This window comes from Narcine bancroftii, chromosome 13, assembly GCF_036971445.1.
Source record: "Narcine bancroftii isolate sNarBan1 chromosome 13, sNarBan1.hap1, whole genome shotgun sequence".
Classification (NCBI taxonomy): domain Eukaryota; kingdom Metazoa; phylum Chordata; class Chondrichthyes; order Torpediniformes; family Narcinidae; genus Narcine; species Narcine bancroftii.
In genome coordinates, this window is record NC_091481.1 from 7,321,406 (window position 1) to 7,343,645 (window position 22,240).

Here is a 22,240-nt window from a genome sequence, read left to right on the forward strand (position 1 = left end):
TCCGATCTTTTTGATTTTTTTCATTTTAAGATTGCATGTAAATTTGTGAGGATAATCTGTTAAGAATAATTTAGAAATCTATATTATGTAATATGATGAACATTGTTTGTGGTAAATTATTTAAACAAATTAGCTGATTTCAATTTCCATTCAGCTGTAACTTTTGCATTTAACATTGGCAAATTTAATGAAATATTGTATGCAAGCTCCATTTAGTTCATAGTGCACAGTGAAGGTAACAAAGAGCCAGGATTGTCTCTTTTTAATTCAACTTAGTTATTGTAGTTTTTTTTGTTGTTTCCCTCCTCTTCCTCCCCCAGTACCTATCCAGCTGCAGCAAGCAAGAATTTCAGTGCATATATATATATATATATATACACACATACATATATATATATACATACAATGTACAATGTCTAGGTGTTGTGAGTGAGGAAACAAGTTTAGTAGGTCTCAAAGGGAAGGAATCTGGACACAATTTTGGTAGTAAAGGATTTTATTTACAGAAGGCAAGTGTGGGAAATGGTAAACACACACACACAAGCCATGGGAAAGTAATAGTAACACTGAAACACGTGTACAATTAATAACGACTGTGGGGAAAAATAGCCTGGGAACAAAATACACACACACAAAATGGTATATACACTGATAAAGGAAAAAAATCTTTATGATGCCCCATCACCCCTTGACTCAGTGCAGGCACAGCTCTAGGCTACAAGGGACACTAATTAAGTACTTCCAACCCTTTTTAAAAGGTGCACATCTTTCCAACAGTTTCTCCAGTGCCCTTCCATGTATCTAGGCCTGGAGTGAAGCAGGGTGGTCTCAAGCTGGCAAAGAGGAAGAACAAAGAACACAAGGCACCTTTATAGTGCTGGAGAGTCTAGTCCAGGTCATTAGAGATCAATGGCTTGGTACCAGGAGGGTTAATCCAATAACAACACCCAGTGTCCCAAGCCAAGTACAGGCAGGCTAGAGAGTCCAGTCCAGGTAATTTACATGGATCCAACAGCAAGGCGTACACTAAAGGATGGGATGGGACCAAAATCTGATTGGCAGCTGGTAGGGGGCAGTGCTGTCATAATATGAAAATAAATGTTATTATTCAGAGTAATGTTACGAGCCCAGAGAACCCCAAAATCCAGGAGCAATAGAAATTAACCAAGACAAATGGTTACTTTAACAAAAGTTGCTTTTAATTTTCTTTAAATATAAAAACAGGATCAACATCAACTTATTACTATTAACTTAACCCCCTTCTAATTCTAAGTGCTTGTGAATATAATGTGTATATGTTCAGGAAAGATCTTTTGATTCACAGTCCAATCTCACTTCTCCAAGTTCATCGGAATCAGGCAATTATACTGTGCACAGAATTTAACATTTATGAATTTTCACCAGGCTCTGGTGCTTAAAGTTAAATGGTTTCTGTTCAGGTTCTTGTTGGTTTCAGAGAGAGATTTGTTGGTCGTTGAACACAAATTGATTTCCTCCGATCACTCACTTCAGTGTCTTGCCAAAGAAACTTGCCCCATCATGGATTTTCCAAATGATAACCTCTTCTTCCAAGTCACTACAGAGTTCCTCTTATTTCCATTATTTCAGGAGAAACGCTCTAGCCAGCCATTTCCTCTTGTAAGGACTACAACAGGCTGAACTCAGAACTTACAACCCAGCTTCAAAATGAGGTTTTCAACAAACTTGCCAGCTTGCCATGTTGCAGCCTCAACTGCTTTTGCAGAACTGACTTCTCTCTCTCTCTCTCTCTAAAATAGAAATCCTTTTTGGTCTTTCTTCTCTCTCTGCTTGTAAAAAACCAGAACTCTCTGCAGGGTTCCAAACCCAATCCTTAAAAGATTTGTATCAGCACTTGAGCCCAGACTCTTCCATTTGAACCTGCTTTTGAAATTCTTTCCCAAAGATGTTCATTGTCTTTGCAAAATCACTGGTACCTGATTGTCCAGCTTCAGCCAGAGCTCTTGCATTTTAAATGAGATGTGGTGTCCAACACTGAACCCCCAAAATCTCTCTTTTAAAGATATTAATATATAAAACATAATATAACCCGTAACAGTAGTCTATGGATATTTTCTTGAAAAAATTAAAAGTGTAGTAAGTCAACATTTTCTATTATTAGGCCCATTCAGATAGTGCAAAAGTCTATGTAAAGGCGGAGAACCTCCGCCAAAACATATAACCACGTCCCTCTCTGAATGTGTGGAGGTGGCCTCCAAGCTGCATAATCTAACCTCTCTCCGAGAGGGATAATCGGTAGACCACTTTGCTCTGCTGATCGATCTGAGTATATAGCTGCACTAAGCGGCTGTTTAGGGGCGGCTGATGGCGATCCAACTCCCCACTCCTCCCTTTCCCTCCAAGTCAGGGGCGGTGGGGCAGTGGGGACCATCTGTGGGTGGCCAGCAGGCAGTCAGCAGGGCGGTGCAGGCTGGGACAGCCACACTGGGCCATTTCATCCTTCGGGGCTGTGTTCTGTGGCTCAAGGTGCGGAAGAGCAATGGCCATTTTCCCTACCCATAATCCCCCAGGCAGCTGGAACGGTTCTGGGAACCACGAGTGGTTCCAGCTGCCTGGGGGATTATGGGTAGGGAAAACGGCCATCGCTCTGCCGCATTTTTATGACGGTGGCACTATGGCACCAGCCGCCCTGCCTCCATTGGATTCGGAAGGCACCTCTGGATATGAAATAGATACTGGAGCAGCCTTTTGGGGCTGCTGTCTGAAAGGTAAGTTCTTAGTTTTCCATTCGCTCCTGTAACCAATTTCAAGGCGGAGGCCTGGCATGAAATAGCCTATTGTTTTATCAACTATTGATTATAATAAATTATTAAAAAAATAATTTTCAAGTGTGATATATAGGTATGCGCAGCTTAACTTCGGGCAGTGTCCGACCGCATATACGTCTCAGGTCCCATAAGGTTATAATAGCTCAGAAAACCCAATCAGCGAACAGGCATAATCAGACTCCCACACTTCCCACATGCAACACATGTCTTTTGTATTTTCTATCTATTATGGCTCCCAAACACCACAAAACCAGTGCTAGTGATAGTCGCAGGAAGAGGCAAAGGAGAAGTATCAATTTGGAAGTGGAGGTTATTAAACAACTCAAAGGTGGAAAAACAGTAACTTAGTCATGTCGCACTTGACAATCCTCAAAAACAAAGAAAAAAAATTCTCCAAGCTGTTAAAGGATCGGCTCTTGGAATTGGACTGTCAAGATTAAATCACACCCAATATTTATAGGCAGTGTTCAGAATAAGAGTTGGTTGTGATTCTTTATTCTGCAAGAGAACTAAATCCAAGGTGTCAAATGAAAAACAAATCTGCTAAGCGATATGCCATCCGCCCATTCTTGATATCCCTTCCTTGTTTCTTTTAATCATTAAGCAGCGGTATTCATAACACTCAAGTTGCACTAGGGATTAAACCAAAACCACATGCTAGTTCCAGTAGCTAATGCGCAAACTAGCTCTGCAAAACCAGCCCTTCTATCAAAGTTTTAGCACTACCGAATATCACATTTCTGTATGCAAGTAGAGAAGTTTGGCTTGGGGAAGAAGAAACATATGTTGCAGTCAGTATGCCAAGAAAGAAGATAGCGAGCAGGCAGAAGTAATCTCTTCAATGGCAAGGATTTTCAGATTGTATCATTCTACAATGAAAAGTGTGAAGGAGGTTAGATTTAAGAATAAAGAACAACAGAGCAAAAATAATTTCAATATAATGCACTTGAGTAAGTGTTTAAGATGAATGAACAAGCTCATAATGACATTAACTTTTGAAAATTAGTAAGAATCGACCCTTTTATTTTATACCTGCCGCCAACTTAAACTGGTATTTTATCAATTCTAGCTGAATAATGTTAGCTTAATGGACTGAAATTTTTTTTAAACTTTATTAGTTCAGAAAACAAATATGACATATACAGCAATTAAACATGAACACACACACATATATATATATATATATATATATATATATATATACACACACACACATATATATAAAGAAAAAATCTCCCCCCCTCAGCCAACTCTAAGGAGAGCCATAAATAAAAAATAAGTTAAATATACACATTAAAATCTAATCAATATAAATTGAAGTATAAATATTCCGAGTACAACAGCCACTTGTTAATAAAAAAATTATAATTATCATGTGAAACATATGTAATTTTTTCCATTATTAGACCATATTTCATCTTATTATGCCATCTATTAATATCAATCATATTTGTATCTTTCACGTACTAGCAATACATTTTTTCGCTACGGATAAAGCTAAATATACAAAAGCAAGCTGGAACTTATCTAATCCCAAACCTTTCAGAGGTTGCAAACTACCCAATAAAAATACTGTTGGATCTAAAATGATTTTAATTGTATACAGATATTCTAAAAACGATTGAATTTTCTTCCAAAATTATTGTACATGTATACATGACCAAACAGCACGAAAGTTCCAACCATATCACCACATCTCAAACACAAATCTGATTTGTGAAAACCTTTTTTTATTTTTCAGGTGTCAAATATAATTGATGTAAAAAATTGTAATTAATCATTGCACAATGTGCATTTATCAATCTCGTTACACTACCATAACAGATATCTAACCAATCCTCTTCAGAAAAAGAATGGACTGAAATATTAATTAGAAGCACTTGTGTGAAAGTATTCATGTCCAAAGGGACTTTACCTGAGAAAAAGTGCATTGTTAATCAAGGGTGAATGAAATTAAATTCAGTGGTGGTGCTCAATCAATTATGAAAGTGTCAAAGTTTATTCTCTTCAAGTCATATAAAATCAATTTGCAGGATGATTCTGGATTACAATTTGGCCAAATATTTACACAGAAGTATTTCCTAACGATTCCTCCAGAATCTCATTATGATGAAAGAACACAATCATCTATCAGAATAAACTTGCTTTCCAGCTCAGTTCATTCAGAATGGAAACGAAGCCACACAACTCAAATACTAAACATTAAGAATAGAATAGATTAAAAAGTTGCTCTTGTCACAGAATGTTTCTGCCTCTTCAATATTGATCTCATTCACAAAACATCTCAATGTATTAGCAGATCGTTCTCCTGTGAGACTTTCTGCTGACAAAGGTTGTTTGACAGGACAGAAAGACACAAAGCAGCAAGATTCCATATGCCTTTATTGTTATGTAATGGTCCAGAACATGTAATATTAAATGAAACTACCTTGTGGCTGTCATAAAGCAGTGCCCTTTACAGTGAGAGAGAAAGAAAAGCAAAATAGAGTCCCTTCAGAATCACTGAGTGTCCGTGCATTTGCTTCCAGCGCTCCCACAGCCGCACAGACTCCCATTTGATCTGTCAGCAACTAAGTTCCAGATCCAGACCTCCGACACAATCAGCGTCTAAGCATACTGGTAGATTGCATCATAAAAGTTGTAGCAATTGATGTCAATCAAATTATTTGCAATTCTTTCATGATCAAGCTAGAATTATTGGAATAATTATTTCATTTTTAAATGAATAGTACATCTGGCTTAAATATACACTACAACTCTGAAGAACATTTTTGGTTTAAAAAAAAGCCCAGTAGTAACAGAAAATCACTTGTATCAATGTTTAAACAACAACATACAAGGGAAAGCTTTTTAAGCATGAAAATAACAGGGAGTCTGGTGTGCGTGCGCGATAGTAGGCCGAGAGGACAGTTTGGAGCCGGGAGCTCCACTGTGCCGAGGAAGAACGGAACACCACTCAGCCCCGAGGTCCCACTCCTACCCGGGAGGCCACTCTCATTGATGACTCTGGGACAAGGGATTCTTCTGGACTGCTTGTGGCTCAAAGACAGTGGGACGCAGCTTGGGAGGGTGCATGGGAGAGGGGTTTGTGAAGAAGAAGTAGGAAGAGAGAGGGAAGGGTGTTACCTGAAACAAGGACAATTGTTCTAATTTCATTTGGAGTGAATTTTTTTTCCACCAGCAAAGCCAGTTCGGCTCAAAAAAAAATTTCAGAAAAATGAGGATTTCTGATTTGTTTTGCATATCCTCATTTATCCAAAGTTTTTAAAAAAAATATGGATTAAAAAGGAGAATCCAATTTCAGATAATCTGAGTTGTATTGTATAATCAATAAGAGTTGACTGCTTCTTTTTAGAATTCCTTACCTTAAAGGAAACAAATGATAACCTCGTGTTCCTCTTATTACAGCCAACTCAAATCCTTCTCCCCTACTATCATGGAAGGAGATCATGAATTTATTCAATCCAACATAGCGACTACCTTTTGCAATTGTTCCTGCACAATTACTCTTTGCCACATCATGTCTCCACTCCATTTACACACCATCCACTTTGATTCTCCCATCTAACTTTACCCTTCACAAACCAAACTCCTGCTTCATTCCAAAGAAAATATTGACATTCAAACTTGCCCATCGTGGACCTCATTTAGATTAAGCAATAACTTGAAACAGTGTACCCTACCTTTTACTGCAGTAAACAAAGTCATCCCAAACACTCAGATTTTGCCCTCATTATCACTCTTGAGCTAATTTTGTTCTGAAACTAAATGCTCTAAAATATCTGAAACTACTTACTCATGTCTATGTTTAAATGAAGTTTAATTCAGGATGAATACCAAGAATTTCAGTTATGAAGGCTCCAAAGCATTTGCTAGAAAAGGGATTGGCAAGGACATGGTGCTCTGAAGGATGTGTTTTTGCTGTGTGACTGACTGGAGTGGACTCATTTGAATTAGTCATTTGTTGATGAAACATTCAATGAACAAAGATGAAACAGCAATGTGAATATGATTAGAAAGAACAAGAAATTGGAACATGCAGAGTCCATCTAGACATCAAGCCTGCTCAGTCATGATCTGGCCATGGACCCCACTCCACCTACAAATTCACTGACTGTACCACGGTAAAAGGGGGTGATCAGCTTGCATACAGGAGGGTGATTGAAAACTTGACTGAATGGTCAACCTTGCACCCAATGTCACTAAAACCAAGGAGCTGATTGTGGATTTCAGGAAGGGAAAACCAGATGTGTACGATTCAGTAATTATTGGGGGAAATCAGAGGGGGAAAGGGTGAACAAATTTAAATTCCTGTAAGGCACTATATCAGATGACCTTTCCTAGACCCAACACACTAATGTCATTGTGAAGAAAGCATGCCAGCGCTTTGACTTCCTCAGGGGTTTGCAGAGGTTTGGTATGACTTCAGAAACCTTAGCAAACTTGGCAGATGTGTAGTGAAAAGTGTTCTGACTGGCAGTATCACAACCTGGCATGGGGACACCAATACCTTTGAGCGGAAAGCCCTGCAAAAGGTAGCGGACACAGCCCAGTACATCACAGGCAAAATTCTCCCAAGTACAGTTTTTTTGCACCACCGATAAGTAGAAATTCTGTCAGGCCCGCAGGAAAATGAATCTCAGGGTTGTATGTGATGTCATTTACGTACTCTATCAATAAATCTGAACTTTGAACACCTACCTGACTGTTCCCCATAACCCTTAATCCCCTAACAATGCAAAACTATCCATCTTTTAATTGAAGCAAAACTGGGATTTATCACATTACAACAGTGCTGTAAATGTTTTTCTTAAATTTTATATTTTTAAATTTTAATTCTTTGATTATATTTTTTAAATTTGAATTTTTTAACATTTTACATTTTTTAAAATTATTTTTTAAAAAATAGACATACAGCTCGGTAACAGGCCATTTCTGCCCATGAATCCATGGCACCCAATTAACCAACAACCCCAGGTATGTTTCAAATGGTGGAAGGAAACCAGAGTCCCCAGAGGAAACCCAAGCAGAAAGGGGGAGAACGTACAAATTCCTTTCAGATAGCGCGGGATTCAAACCACGGCCCCAGTCACTGGTGCTGTAACAGTTTTGCGTTAACCGTGCTGCTCAAGTGAGGTCAGGCATCATTGGTGAACAGAAAACAGATGGAAGATCATCCACCCGAAACAATGTTTTATTTGCCTCTCCACGAATGCAGGTTTTCCTTCTCTTCATTTAAAACTAAACAACTTTATCAATGAAAGAAAAATAAGTATGATATTTAGTCCATCCCCCTGTACAAATTAACGTCTAGATTATGTCCTTTAAGATGTGCAAGTACATATTCCCATAGCCCAAATGCAGTTCGTTGAACTGCACTTGCTCAAATACCAATGCTCAAAAGGACACCCACAGGATCAGCATTTGCAACTAATTAGGCCATGCGTGACCTATGATATTAGAAACAAGCGAAGGCCCCTCAAACCTTCTCTATGATTCAATAATAATGTATATTATTGTGAATGTTTTTTTTTAAACAAAATCTACCCCTTGGCTGCAGAAATGAAGAATTTTGGTTCATATGTACATTGCACTTCTGTGTTTGACAATTTATTATCATTATCCATCATGTTCTACATTTTCCATTTAGCATCAACTTTCCTGCCCAGTTTTCCCCACCATCTCCAGAACTCCTCATTTCCTTACTGCTTAAAAATCTCTCAGCATTACATAAATTCAACAATTCCATCTCCGTTGCTTTTGAGGCAAGCAATTCCAAACCTTAAATCCCTTTGACAATTAAAAAAAAAAAAAATTCTTCCTCATTTCAGTCTTAAATGGTTGACCTGCTTATTCTGAGATCTCACCCTCAGGCTTTAGATGTCTTATCGGGAGACAACCTCCAAGCATCTACACGGTCTTGTTCCTTGTAATCCAATGCTTCAATAACGTTGCTTCACATTTTTCTAAACTGCAATGAGTCAACCCAACTTGTTAAACGTTTCCACATTTTCCTCCACACCTACATTTATAGCAATGGATTTTCTTTGAACTGCCTCCAAATTATCAAACATCTTTTCTTAAATCTTTGGCTTAGCTTCAAATGGGTAGCACGATCACCAACAACCTGCATTCGAATATGGGACCCTCTGTAAGTTTATAACACCCTCCCCTTATCCACATGGGTTTTCCCTGGGTGGTCTGGTTTCATCACACCCTTCTAAATGTACAGGGGGCTGTAGTTATTTGGGTGTATTTGGGGAGGGGGGGCACGTGCTTGTGGGCCAGAAGGGCCTGTTACCATGCCGCATGTCTAATTTAATCTATATGTTCACAGAAGTCATCTCATCAATTTGATGTACAATTACAGTAAGACATTCACTTTTAGTCTCCATCCCCATGAATTCAAAGCCAACATTCAGCCTTCCCAATTACTTTCTGCTCCTGCCTGCTTGCTTTTTGTGTCGTGTACGAGAGCCCCCAAATCCTTGTTCTGCAGTTTCTGCACCCTTCCACCATTTAGTTTTAATAATAAATTTATATTAAATGTTACTATTCTTCCTTCTAAACAAATTATCCTTGTATCACTTTTTTTTTAAATCCAATCACTTACCTTTTCACTATTCTTGTACTTGTCCCAGCTTTTCAACATTTTTAACCATTTTCCTGTCCTTTCAATCTCAATTTGTTTTAGCTGTAAATACAAGTCAACAATATTAAGCAGTAAAAATAGTGAAGGCATGAACGTTCTCAATTATACGTTAGCTGCATGTTGCCACTAAGGAATAGCCAGCACCATGGCAACATTCAAGCAGTTGCATAACATTTTATTTAAGGATGATTTTCAGTATAGCTATTAACAACTACATCTATTAAAATATCTTCCAGATACATTGAATAAAATGGCTACTTTTCTTAAGCTACTGGCTTTCTGCATTGAACACTGATTGCTTAAAATCTGGGTGAATTGTGTTACGAACTAACGAACCTTATTAGTACCAACAAAGGAACAGCAATGGAAAATTCACCAGAATTCAAAATAATAGTTTTTAATTAAACTATTAATAACATAACATTTCTTATTTATCTCTAAACTGAACTCTAAATTTAACCCCACTATGCACAAATGTGTGTGTGTATATTAAAGACCAAAACCATCAGTTTAAACTTGATTCTGAAAAAGTGTCTTAAAGTCCAGTTTCAAAAATCTTGTTGACTTCGGGATCATTTTAAAATGCAGCTCAGAAGTAATTAAGAAGCACTTTTAATCATTACATTTTCAGATCTCTTTAAACTGATGAGCCATCTTTGAGTCATTCTTCGAACAGGAGTGACCATCTTCTGGGCACAAATGAGGCTGCTTCTCTTGGCTATTTTCTTTCAAAATACCACTGGGTGTTCGTTCTGTTAATAAGAACGCAGATCCTTTTCAAAGGATTTGGAAACTTGACTTCTTAGAGGTGGTCTTACTTATTTAAAAGCCACTTGTGTTGTGCATCTCCTGGGATAAGGAAATCCAAATCGTGTCTTTCCAGGAGGTCAAGTTTCTGTCTTCTCCTTTCGTTTTCCTCTTAAGCATCACAGAGTATCCTTCCACGATGAGGCTCTACTCTTTATTTTCAAAAGTCATAAAGTGCTTTACCTTTTGAAATCCACATTTTCTGCATTCCCTTTTTATTAGGAGTAACACATAATGCACCTTTTCTGGTTACTGTAATTCACAGGGTCTTGAATCTCTCTTTTGACAAGAGAATCCCTTTAGTTTGGCATCACCCTCTCTGGTGTGGTATCCAATAAAACATGCCAGGATATTATTTACTCTTCATAAATTAAGAATGGTGTGGCTAACTATAGCCACAGAGCACTTTTAGTGGGATTAAGAAACAGCATGGGACTTTTCTTGTTTATCTAGATCAGCTCTGCATTGGACCACCATCAGGACTCAGAAGTCAGCACAGCTACTAATCATTTTTTTTTTAAAATATAAAAGTTTCATAGTTATATTTTTTTTCAAATTGGATATCATCTCGTTTGCCAAAAAGAAACTTATCAACCAGATTGCAGAAAAGCCCCAAAGTCATGCATTGACAACAGAATCTGCACCAACTGCGACAAGCTTTTGAAAGAGAAGGCAATGTACTAATTTCAAGAATTTCCCTTAAATAATTTGCTGACCCAGGAACTTGATGAACAAAATTACATAATTAAATCACACCCAACTCCCATTTGTCAAGTTTAATTACAAAATAACTTGATAATTTCCTCATTACTTTATGCACTGCACAAGCAGAATCACAAATACTTACGATCAAAATAAAAAATCATTGATCTTTGAATATTCTGTCAACAATAATAATAATTAAGAGCCAATTACCACTTATAATTATGAACACCTACTCGAGAAAGGTTAGGAATACGTTGATAATTCTCTGCTTCTACAAACTAAAGAATTTAACAGCCAAAGTTCCTGGGCATCCCAATTTACTCGCGGCTGCTCGGGAAAGATGCTGCTATTTACTTACTTTTTCTTCCAAAGCATCAGGCATCGGTAGCTCCTTCTCACTGTTTACAAAAGAAAAATCACAATCAGAGCACATAATTCACGAGTGGGAACAACGTCATCCGCAAATTTTTAATGGCAATAAAACTAAAATAATCTGAACTTTTAGATCAAAAGTAATTATTAAAAGTATCAAGGTTTGGTTCACTGTGCTGCTAAATGTTACAAGCATTCCATAAAAGTTTTATTCCCTTGTATAATCTGGAGAAGTGTACACTAGGTATTCTACGATTTATGAATTTCTGCCATAATGCCTTTGATTCTTTGGGTTATGCATCCATGACTTTGTTTATTTTTACTGGAATAAGCTCCATTCATAATGCAATCTGTAATACTTGCTGACATACCATTTTGACTTCATGATCATTCCAAAATTCCCTAGCAGTAGGTGAGGAAAACCATCAAAATGTCCATTGACAACCTTTGAGCCTCAGTTTTCTGCCTAAGTTGTTGGAAGAATCCTTGTCATCAACTTTACAAGTTCTGATCAACAAGCGGTACCATCATCTGAATATGACTGACAACCCTTGCCTCTCACCTACCTCTCCACATGTAAAACCACCACAAAAAGGGTACATCAGTGGGCCCTGTGAACACACCGTCATTCAGCAAGTCCACGACTGATCGGACTGTCGTCTCAATTCTGAAAATTTTTCACCATAATGCTCAAAAACCTGCCTTTGCTCCCACTGGTTTTCAACAAAGAACATTCTGAAGATGTCAATTCTATCTTATCTGTCCTAAATGAGCAAAGCTTTCTCTTGAGTCAATGACCCCACCATCGCAAGATGTCCACCCTGTCAAAATTTAACTGTTAACAAAATTTTAAATGAACTATTTTGGATACTGATATTGATATATTTTTTAAATGTTGAGCTTTTATTCTACTGAGATGCTTGTTCTCCGGAGCACAAACTAAGTTTTTTTTTTCATTGAAGCTAATGAGAAATTGGAAAACAAGTCTTATGAGGCAAGGTTATAGACTTTTCTCTCTGGAGCCTCTGAGAGGCAACTTAATACAAGTCTAGAAGATTTGAAAAGACCCATCAGGTTGTAGCATTTTTTTTTAAATGTTACATTTTGGTTAAAAAAATTAAAAGGACATTAGCGATCTAAGGGAAGCATATTTTTAGTCAGACATATCTATCCTTTAAAAGGTATTAGAGTTCACTCAGAAATGGACTGACATGATTAATGTAAATAAATCTGGAAATTTTGACAAATTAACACAAAGAAAATCAACTCATGGAAATGTAGTGCTTTTTAAAAATGTTTTCTTTGGAATAAATCAATGATTTGATTTAGAATTTACAATGCATTTGTGGACTCAACTGCAGATACACCAGTATTCTATGTTGAGAAATCCCTCAGCTACATACTTCTGAAGAACCAAATCCTTTGTACATAAAAATAATAGTCCTGCATCAATTAAACACAAAACATAGTTTTAAAAGAAATGTTGTGCCTTACTGTAGAAAACCAAATCGATCAGTGATCTTATAAATGTGGAAGTCTGCATCTTCCCATGGATCAATTTTTGCTCCTTCTCGTCCCTGAAAGAAACAAGAAACATGGTCATCAATGAGGATATCTGGCATTTAGTTGCAAAAGGATGGAGTTAGGGGAAAAGCGTTGCCAAAAACATGAATGTCATTTTAATTTTCAAGCTCCCTTATAATCTAAAAGATCAAAAGAATAGAAATGTCAACAGCTCAGTTATTGAACATGAACACATGCTAAGAAAGAAAAATTCACTCTCCATTCTCACTGTTGACACAAGGACATGAACTATGTAAATTTACAAAGCGAGGAGCTTGTGTATATCTGTATATTGTATCGTTGTATGTGGATTATTGGACGAGTCATCAAAAGCATCCAATTCTTGCTCACTACCCATCACCCTCTACTTCACTTATTTCATCAACTCTTTCAAACGGTTTCTTATTCAAACCACATTTTTGGATTTTTTAAAAATTTAGACATACAGCATGGTAACAGGCTGCCCAAATACACCAATTAACCAAAAGCCCCCAAACATTTTTGAAAGGTGGGAGGAAACTGTTGCACCTGGAGGAAACCCATGCAGACACAGGGAGAATGGACAGACTCCTTATAGACAGCACTGGATTCGAACCTGGGTCGCTCGCACCATCACAACATTGCACTAGCCCCATATGCGGATGTCAATGGCTCCCTTGCCAGGAGAATGTTTTCCCTCTTCTTTCTTCTTGGAACTTCAAGTGACCATAACGAATCCCTCCACTCTTTCCATCACTAAAACTTCATTTGCACACAATGCCTCCAAATCATCTCATGTTAAAACAGAAGAAGCATACTGACATGATCATTTCATCCTCCACAATAAACATTCAATCAATCAATTGGAAGAATAGAATCCAAACAAATCTTTCCCTTTTAACTGCATATTAAACTCCTTTCTCTTTTATTTAATGTTAATGAGTCGGCTTCTATCAACTTTACCCTATCTGACCTTCTTAATTTCCGACTTGATTTATATTTTCAGGATTATCTTGCCCTAAACGTGAAAATATTATACCTCCATTTAAGTTTCACTTGAAGTTAATTAACTTAGCTGTATAAATTTCCCCATCTCTGGAGACACATTAATCAATCTGCTGGAGGAACTATGTCAAGCAGTATGTTAGCCTTCATGCAAGTTAATTCACCTATGGCTTTCCACAAAATAACCACAACTTGTATCATCGTCCCATATCACTCAAGCATCTGGTTCCTTGTGACAATGGGAAATGTCTCCAAGAATGTACAAGCTGCAGCTGAAAACAATACTTCATTTCAAGTTTAGCTAGTACTTGGCAAATATGAAGTGATACTTCCTTACTTTTGGACAATCTACCTCCCTTGAAAAAAACCCTAATCTTTTTAATAACTTGTTGGCCATGAGGTTATTGTCCTGCCATATTCACAGAACTTGCAACCGAGAACCACACATTACAGCACAGAAAACAGGATCTTCTCGTCGGTGCCAAACTAATATTCTTCCTAGACCCACTGACTTGCACCCATTCCATAGTCCTCCATACCAATCCCATCCATGTAAATGTCAAATTTATTTTCTTAAATTTTAAAATTAAGCCCACATTCACTACTTTAAATGGCAGCTCATGCTGCACTCCCACTGCTGTGTGAAGAAATTTTCCTCTTTCTCCCCTAACCTCAGTGGAAAAAGGCTACTCACATTTACTCTTTCCAACCCACTTATAATTTTGAATCTCTATCAAATCTCCCCTCATTTTTCTGTATTCCAGGGAATAAAGTCCTTACCTGTTTAAACTTTACTATAACATCCCAACTCCTCCACTCAATACTTTGATTTATGAAGGCCATATGCCAAAAGCTCTGGTTACAACCCTATCTACCAGAGATTTTCAGGAAATTATGTATCCATATTCCCAGATCCACACTCAGTGCTCTACCAATTACCATGCATGTCCTACCTTGGTAGGTCCTTCTAAAATGCAAAACCTCACACTTGTCTACATTAAATTCCATTTGATACTTTTCAGCCCATTTTTCCAGCTGGTCCAGATCCCTCTGCAAGCTTTGAAAACCTTCCTCACTGTCCACAACCCCTCTAATCTTTGTGTCAACTGAAAACTTGCTGATCCAATTTACCATATTATCATCCGGATCATTGATATAGATGACAAACAACAATGGACCCAGCACCGATTCCTGAGGCACACCACTTGTCACAGGTTTACAGTCTGAGAAGCAATCATCCACTACCACGCTTTGGTTTCTCATGAAAAAAGTGAATGTCAAATTCAGTTTACTACCTCAAACACCAAGCATCTGAACTTTCCTGACCAACCTCTCATGTGGAACCTTGTCAAACGTCTTACTAAAGTCCATGTAGAAAATATTCACAGCCTTTCCTTCATCAACTCTCCTGGTAACCTCCTCCAAAAACTCTATAACCCTACCACGCACAAGGCCATGCTGATAATTGTAATCAGTCCCTGGCTATCCAAATACTTGTTTGCTGATCTCTCAGGACATCTTCCAATAATTTACCTACTACTGATGTCACGCTCACCTGCCTATAATTTCCTGGGTTACTTTTGGCACCATTTTTTAAAAACAATGGGAACAACATGAACTACTCTCCAATCCTTTGGCACCTCCATCTGTAGCTGAGGACATTTTAAATATTTCTGTTAGGGCCGCTGCAATTTCCACACGAGCCTCCCTCAAGATCCGAGGGAATATCTCATCCAAGCACCTCAAAACTTCTGTTCTTGATCCCCTTTTAGTGTTGCAACATTTCATGGAGAATGCAAAAATTATTATTTCTTCTGTCCAAAGTATACAACTTCACAATTCCCACTGCTCTATTTCACCAGACTCAATTCACCAACTTGCCACCACTATTATTGAATTTTGATTCATCTGCAACTGTATGTATTATAAAAATAATTTGTTGCATAATGTACAAATAATCACATTCCAATTTTGGGATTTTTAAAAAAATTAAAGCTATTGAAGCAGAAGCAAAATTCTGGAAATATTCAAAAGATCAAGCAGGCTGTTGGAAGATTGAAAGAGTTAAATTTTCAAGTTGATCAAAGGTCATCTGAGGAGCTTTATGTACCTTGATGAAGAGCTCGAGCCCAAAGCATTGGTTATGTATCTTTATCTTTGCTATTTCAAGTACACTGACCTGCTGACTTTCCACAGCTTTGAGTTTTTAAAACTTCAATCTCAGTGTCTGCAGACCTTCCTGTTCTACTCCTGAAGGGCTTGTTATGGTTGGTTTAGCAATTCGTAAATCCGTGAAAGGCTCGGGCCAACAGATTCCACGTACCTAACATTAGATTATTTGTACATTATGCAACAAATTATTTTTATAATACATACAGTTGCAGATGAATCAAAATTCAAAATTCACTAACAGTGGTGGCAAGTTGGTGAATTGAGTCTGGTGAAATAGAGCAGTGGGAATTGTGAAGTTGTATACTTTGGACAGAAAAAATAATAATTTTTGCATTCTCCATGAAATGTTGCAACACTAAAAGGGGATCAAGAACAGAAGTTTTGAGGTGCTTGGATGAGATATTCCCTCGGATCTTGAGGGAGGCTCATGTGGAAATTGCAGCGGCCCTAACTGAAATATTTATCTGCTTTTGGCGACCTGTTGACTGTTAACCATTGCAGCTGGCAAGCAACGTCCACAAGAATCAAAGAAGCCATACTCCAGCAATCCGACTGATACTTCAGAGACTGCACATGCAAGAAGCTGCATTTCAAATGTTTTTCATTGTTACACCAGTTTGGCCTCACTCACAAATCTTGTTTATCTCCTCCAATCAAGTAAAAATCCACTCAGGCACAAAAATTGTGCCCAGGTCCAACCCAATCACAGAGGTTCTGGACCAAGCTTATGCAGCAATGTCCCCCACACCTAATACAACCACTGAAATTGCATGCAGGTTGCAGAGCAAGTCAAGTCGCCTTATCGTTCGTACTACGCTCTCACCGTACAGACAAGATAGAGTTTATCCGAGACCACGGAACATATTTACATAAAGTTAAAATGACACATACAGTAAAAATCACATGGTATACTATCCACACATGTTCTGGGAATTCAGGAGCCTGATGGCTTGGGGGGGGGGGGGTAAAAAACTGCTCCCCCATCTGGACACAAGGACCCAAGTGCTGCAGTGCCTCCTATCAGATGGCAGAAGAGAGATCAGTTTACTTGAGGGGTGTGTGGAGTTCTTCACAATGTTTATTGCCTTTCGTCTCCATTGAGTGTTGCAGATATTCTTCATGGTAGGATCTTTTCTGCTGACATCACTATCCTCTTGCAGTCCGAAGTGGTACAGCTTCCAAACCAGGCTGAGAAACAGTTGCAAGAATGCTCACAATACATCCTCTGTAGAATATAGTGAGGATAGGGGGTGAGATGAACTTTCCTCAGCCTTCACAGGAAGTAGAGGTACTGCTGGGGTTTCTTGGCTATGAAGCTAGTGTTAAGAGTCCAGGTGAGATTCTCTGCCATGAGCACGCCAAGAAACCTGATACTCTTGATGATCTCAATAGTCAAGTGGTCGATGGTCAGAGGAGTGTGGTTTTCCCCCCTACACTGAAATCAACATCTCTTTGGTTTTATTAATGCTCAGATGCAGGCTGTCTGCACCAGTCCGAAAGCAACTACACCTCATTTCTGTAGGCTGACTCCTCATTCTTACTAATAAAGCCCAGCATGATCGTGTCGTCAGTGAATTTGATGTGGTTTGAGCTGTGTTTAGCTGCACAGTCATGGGTCAGCTGAGGGAACAACAGCGGACTAAGCACACAGCCCGGGGAGGGGGGGGGCATATGCTCAGTGTGATGGTCTTAGTAGTGCTGTTACCAATCCAGACTGCCTAAAATCTCCCCAAACAGGTCAAGAATTCAATTGCAGAAGGAGGTGTTTAGACCCAGCAGGCTCAACTTCCTTATCAGATACGGAGATATGATTGTGTTGAATGCCAAACTGGTCAATAAACAGCATTCGAATGTACGTCTTTATTTTCCAGGTGGTTGAGGGCTAGATGGAGGACGGCGGCATCGTCCATAGAACGGTTAAATCTGTAGTGAACTGCAGGGGGTCGAGTGACGGGGCAGCAGGTACTTGATGTGCCCCATGATGAGTGTCTTGAAACACTTCATGATGATGGACATGAGTGCGACAGGGTGGTAGTCATTGAGGCAGGACACAGATGACTACTATGGCACAGGGGCAATAGTGGCGGCTTTGAAGCACGTTGGGACCACAGTGCTTCACAGGGAGATGTTAAAGATGTTGGTGAGAACATCTGCTAGCTGAGTCGCACATCCCTGAGCACTCTGCCAGTAATGTTAGAGTCCAGCAGCTCTCCATGGATTGACCTTGCTCCTCTCTTCACATTGGTCATTGCTAGGCTTAGCACCTGATCATTTGAAGGAGAGGAGGTCTTCTTCGCCACCACATCATTTTTCACTTCAAAACGCACGTAGAGGTTGTTCAGTGCATCTGGGAGGGAGGCAGATGGTGTAGTCTTGAGGTGTTATCCTGGATACCCTTCCACATGTGTCGCATGTCCTTGCTGTCCAGGAAGTGACTATGAATGCATTGGGCATGCGCGCGCTTTGCTTCCCTGATGGCCTTAGACAGCTTGGCTCTTGCACTAGCTAGGGCTACCTTGTCATCCGCTCTAAATGTAGCGTCACGGTTCCTGAGCAGCACACACACACCTTTGCAGTCATCCATGGCTTCTGATTAGAGCGAGTAATGATGGTCTTGGGCACAGTGATGTCAACGGTACACTTACTGATGTAGCTGGTCATTAATGTATACTCCTCCAGATTGATGCAGTCGCCACTGATTGCTGCTTCCTTGAACATATGCCAGTCAGTGCGCTCAAAGCAGTCGGTCTATGAATGGCCCCTGCTAGCCAGGTTTTAACCTGCTTTAGAACTGGTCTACAGCATTTGTATGCTGGGATTAGCATTATAGAGATGTGGTCTGAGTATCCACCCAATTTGCATTGGAAATGTTTGTATACACAAGGTCCAATGTGTTTACCCCTCTCGTGGCAAAGTCCACATGCTGGTGGAATTTAGAAGACTCTTGACTTGAGGTTCACCAGGTGGAAATCCCCAGCGATAATAATCAGTTCAAAAGGGTGTGTGGTCTGCAGTTCGCTTTAGTCCCATACAGTTCCCAGGTCACCTTAGTGTTAGCACCAGGGGTGGGAGGGAAAGGGGTGGCAAAATTCACGCCTGTCCTCCAACTAGGAGGACTGTGGTGAATTCCCACAGTAGATAAAATGGTCTACATCTGACTGTCACAAATCCCAGCAGCATTGAGCAGTGACCAGAGACTCGTGCAGAATCCTTACACCATTCTGCGTTGCTATAAACGCACAGGCCACCACCACGGGGCTTACAAGACAGAGCAGCCTCTCTCAGCTTGAAATAAAGTGAGCCCATCCAGCTGAATGGCGGCATCCGGGACCCTGTCGTTGTGCCACGTTTCAGTGATGACCAAACCACAGCAGTCTCCATCCTCCCACTGCAGACCTCTGGGAGTCAGATGCCGCCATTTTGCTCACCAGGGAACAAACGTTGGTGAGCAGGATGGATGGGAGAGCCGGGTGGCAGGGGTTTGCCTTCAGCCTAGCACGAACCCCTGCTCACTTACCGCGCTTCCACCTCCTCGCACACCACTTACTTCTCCTGCTCGATACAGAGGCTTTTGGAGCACATCATGAATGCACAGTTCACGTGCAATGATGCCAGGCATCATGATCTCGATGCTGTGCCAGAAGACGGGGTGTGACCCCATCTTATCCCAAATATTGGTCGATGATGCCCCTGATCCATATCCAGCATATAGATGGTCACACTACATGTGGAGAGGTTGCCAGGATTTGCAAAGGGCCAAAATGGCTCAGCATTCAATTTCTGGCTGCTCAATTTAAAACGAATGACATTTCAACTGGCTGTCCAGGATATAGTGATGGATTATGTGCATTTCAGATGGATCGACAAAGCCCCAGAAACACAACTTACAGGTAACATAGTGCTATGATACAATGTGAGAATTCCAGAGATATTTGAAGGTCAAATTCAAAATGCTCTGGAGGTTGAGTTAATTAAATAATCTAGAATAAGGTCATTTTCATAATATTGAACATCAAGCTAATGTTTTCTGTAAAAACCCATTCTGTTTATTTTACAAATGTTCACGGAAGGAATTCTGACATTTTTCAAGATTCCTTTCTCGTCATGTAATAAATCAGGTGTGTAATATTACACCAAATTGACTTTAGTCTGCAGTAAGATAGACAAAGATTTCCCAGCAGCAGAAATTGCCCAGGGTACAGTCAGAGAAAGAGAAGCACAAGAGGGTCTCTCTCCCTCCCCCCCCCCAGTCATTGAGTGTCCGTGGATTCGCCTGCAGACTTCAGTCCAAACCATCGGCAACCTGAGCTCCAGGTCCAAACCTCAGTGCTCTTGGCTTCCTTTCATGTGCTGGTTCCAATGCCTGGTACCCCTTGTGTCAGACTCCAGCAGGGTGCAGCCTGGTCCGAGTCATTTGACTGCAGTCGCCAGCAGCCCACAGCTGCATGGGCTCCTCACCTCAAGTCATCAACAGCCCCCCACCTATATGTTGTTCAGCCACAAAGCCCCTCTCTGGTTCATCACCTCTGCTTCTCTCTCTCAAACAGAGGGAGCGTTCTCCCAGCTCCTGGTGCCCTGCACCAGTCCTCTGCTCCCCAAGCCTGCAAACCCTCAAAGTTGCTGCCAAACACAGGTACCACCAACAGGGGCCCATACGCCGCAGTTCCAAGATTTTAAAATAAACTTGTTGGCTCCTCTATTGGGCAATTTAAAGTCTCAATGGAGCCGTAGGTAATTGGAATGGAAGATCAAATCCTATGGAAGAGTGCTGTGTCTCCATTCCCCACTCTCAATAGTGGCAGCTCTGCAGCATCTCTGGAAGAGCCACCATTTATTTTTTTTAACCTGTTGTGAACAAAATATGCTTTCAGACGCAGCAATATATTCAACTCTTAACTCTTCAATGAAATGCCCATCAGATGCTTTGTTAAGAACAAATTAGGCAGTTAATTAATATGAGACGTCTTAACAAAATTCTTCTGGTGTAGTAATATTTCAGTTATTTACCGTTGTGAGAAAGAAATATACTTTTTCAAATTTTACCTTATAAATAAACAAACAAGAACACTTCTTTGAGATGCACATCAGTGTTCAGATTGCCTGAATTAGTTCTCATCTCATGCTGTTCATGGTCTTTTAGAAATCAATGAGGTCACAGTAATGTGCAACATTCCTCAGTAGTGAGGTGGCACGATTATCAAATTTTCTTTCGACCACGGAGTACAATTTTTTTTCTGCTTCAAATCACAAATCAAAGAGATTTAATCTCACCAGTAAGGGAGTTAGCCATGTCTGACATCTGAGTGGAAAGCAGAGTTGATACTTCATTTTCCTGATCTTTAAGGCATAGAATGTTAGTAGATCTTAAAATGAATGGCATAGTCAGAATAGTATTCGGAAATTAATTAACGCTAGACTAGCGATGATTAATTATAATTTTATTCATCAGCTATATTTAACGCCGGAGAAATTTAAAAAATTTGGTTTTCGATGTGATCAGACGGCCAATACTTTTTTGCATACTGTTTGGCTTTGTGATCGATTGCAACAGTTTTGGAAAGGTATTCAATCTATTTTTAACAGTTTATATAATATCCATCTTGTATTAGATCCCGATATATTTTTATTAGGGAACATGCAATCATTAATTGATTTAGGTTTAGAGGATTATCAGATTTCCTTTATCTATTTAGCTTTAGTCGTGGCTAAGAAATGTATAGCACTTACTTGGAAAGATAAAAATATATTAACTTTAGATAAGTGGTATTTGGAGATGAAATTTTGTTTGACTATGGAAAGGATATCTTTTTCAATTCAAGATAGGATGTCTTTTTATAGGTTAAAGTGGACTCCATTTGCTAATTATATGCATTTAAGTTTGATTTAAATATATGTTTAAGCGTGATATTTTAGTATTGATAAAAAAAATTTTTAGGTTAAGTTTTATCTTTTTTTGTAAGTGGGTATTTTTTTTCCATATATAATATTGTTAATTTTATTAACTCTTCACTCTTTATTTTGGGGGGGAGAAGAGGGCTGGACTAATTTTAAGTTAGATTATTGATACTGTGTTACAATTAACAGTGGGGGGGGTTATTTTGTGTAGTTTTCTGATGTAATATTGTAATCATACCATTTTAATATTTTTTTATTTTTCTTTAAATGTAATTCTCTATTG

The 22,240-nt window shown here is 39.2% G+C and overlaps 1 protein-coding gene across 13 annotated transcripts in view; it reads right to left on the reverse strand.

Moving 5' to 3' along the window:
• usp6nl (USP6 N-terminal like) overlaps positions 1-22,240 on the reverse strand; it is a 955,431-nt gene that overhangs the window by 880,385 nt on the left and 52,806 nt on the right. For all 13 annotated transcript variants that reach the window (XR_011348145.1, XR_011348146.1, XR_011348148.1 and 10 more), the window contains exons 3-5: positions 12,838-12,920; positions 11,330-11,369; positions 9,421-9,501 (exon numbers count right to left, since the gene is read on the reverse strand). Coding sequence is in view for 1 of the 13 variants with exons in the window: in XM_069908956.1 (XP_069765057.1) it covers positions 9,421-9,501; positions 11,330-11,369; positions 12,838-12,920 (204 nt within the window). In the remaining 12 variants the exon portion in view is untranslated. The remainder of the gene's footprint in view (positions 1-9,420; positions 9,502-11,329; positions 11,370-12,837; positions 12,921-22,240) is intronic.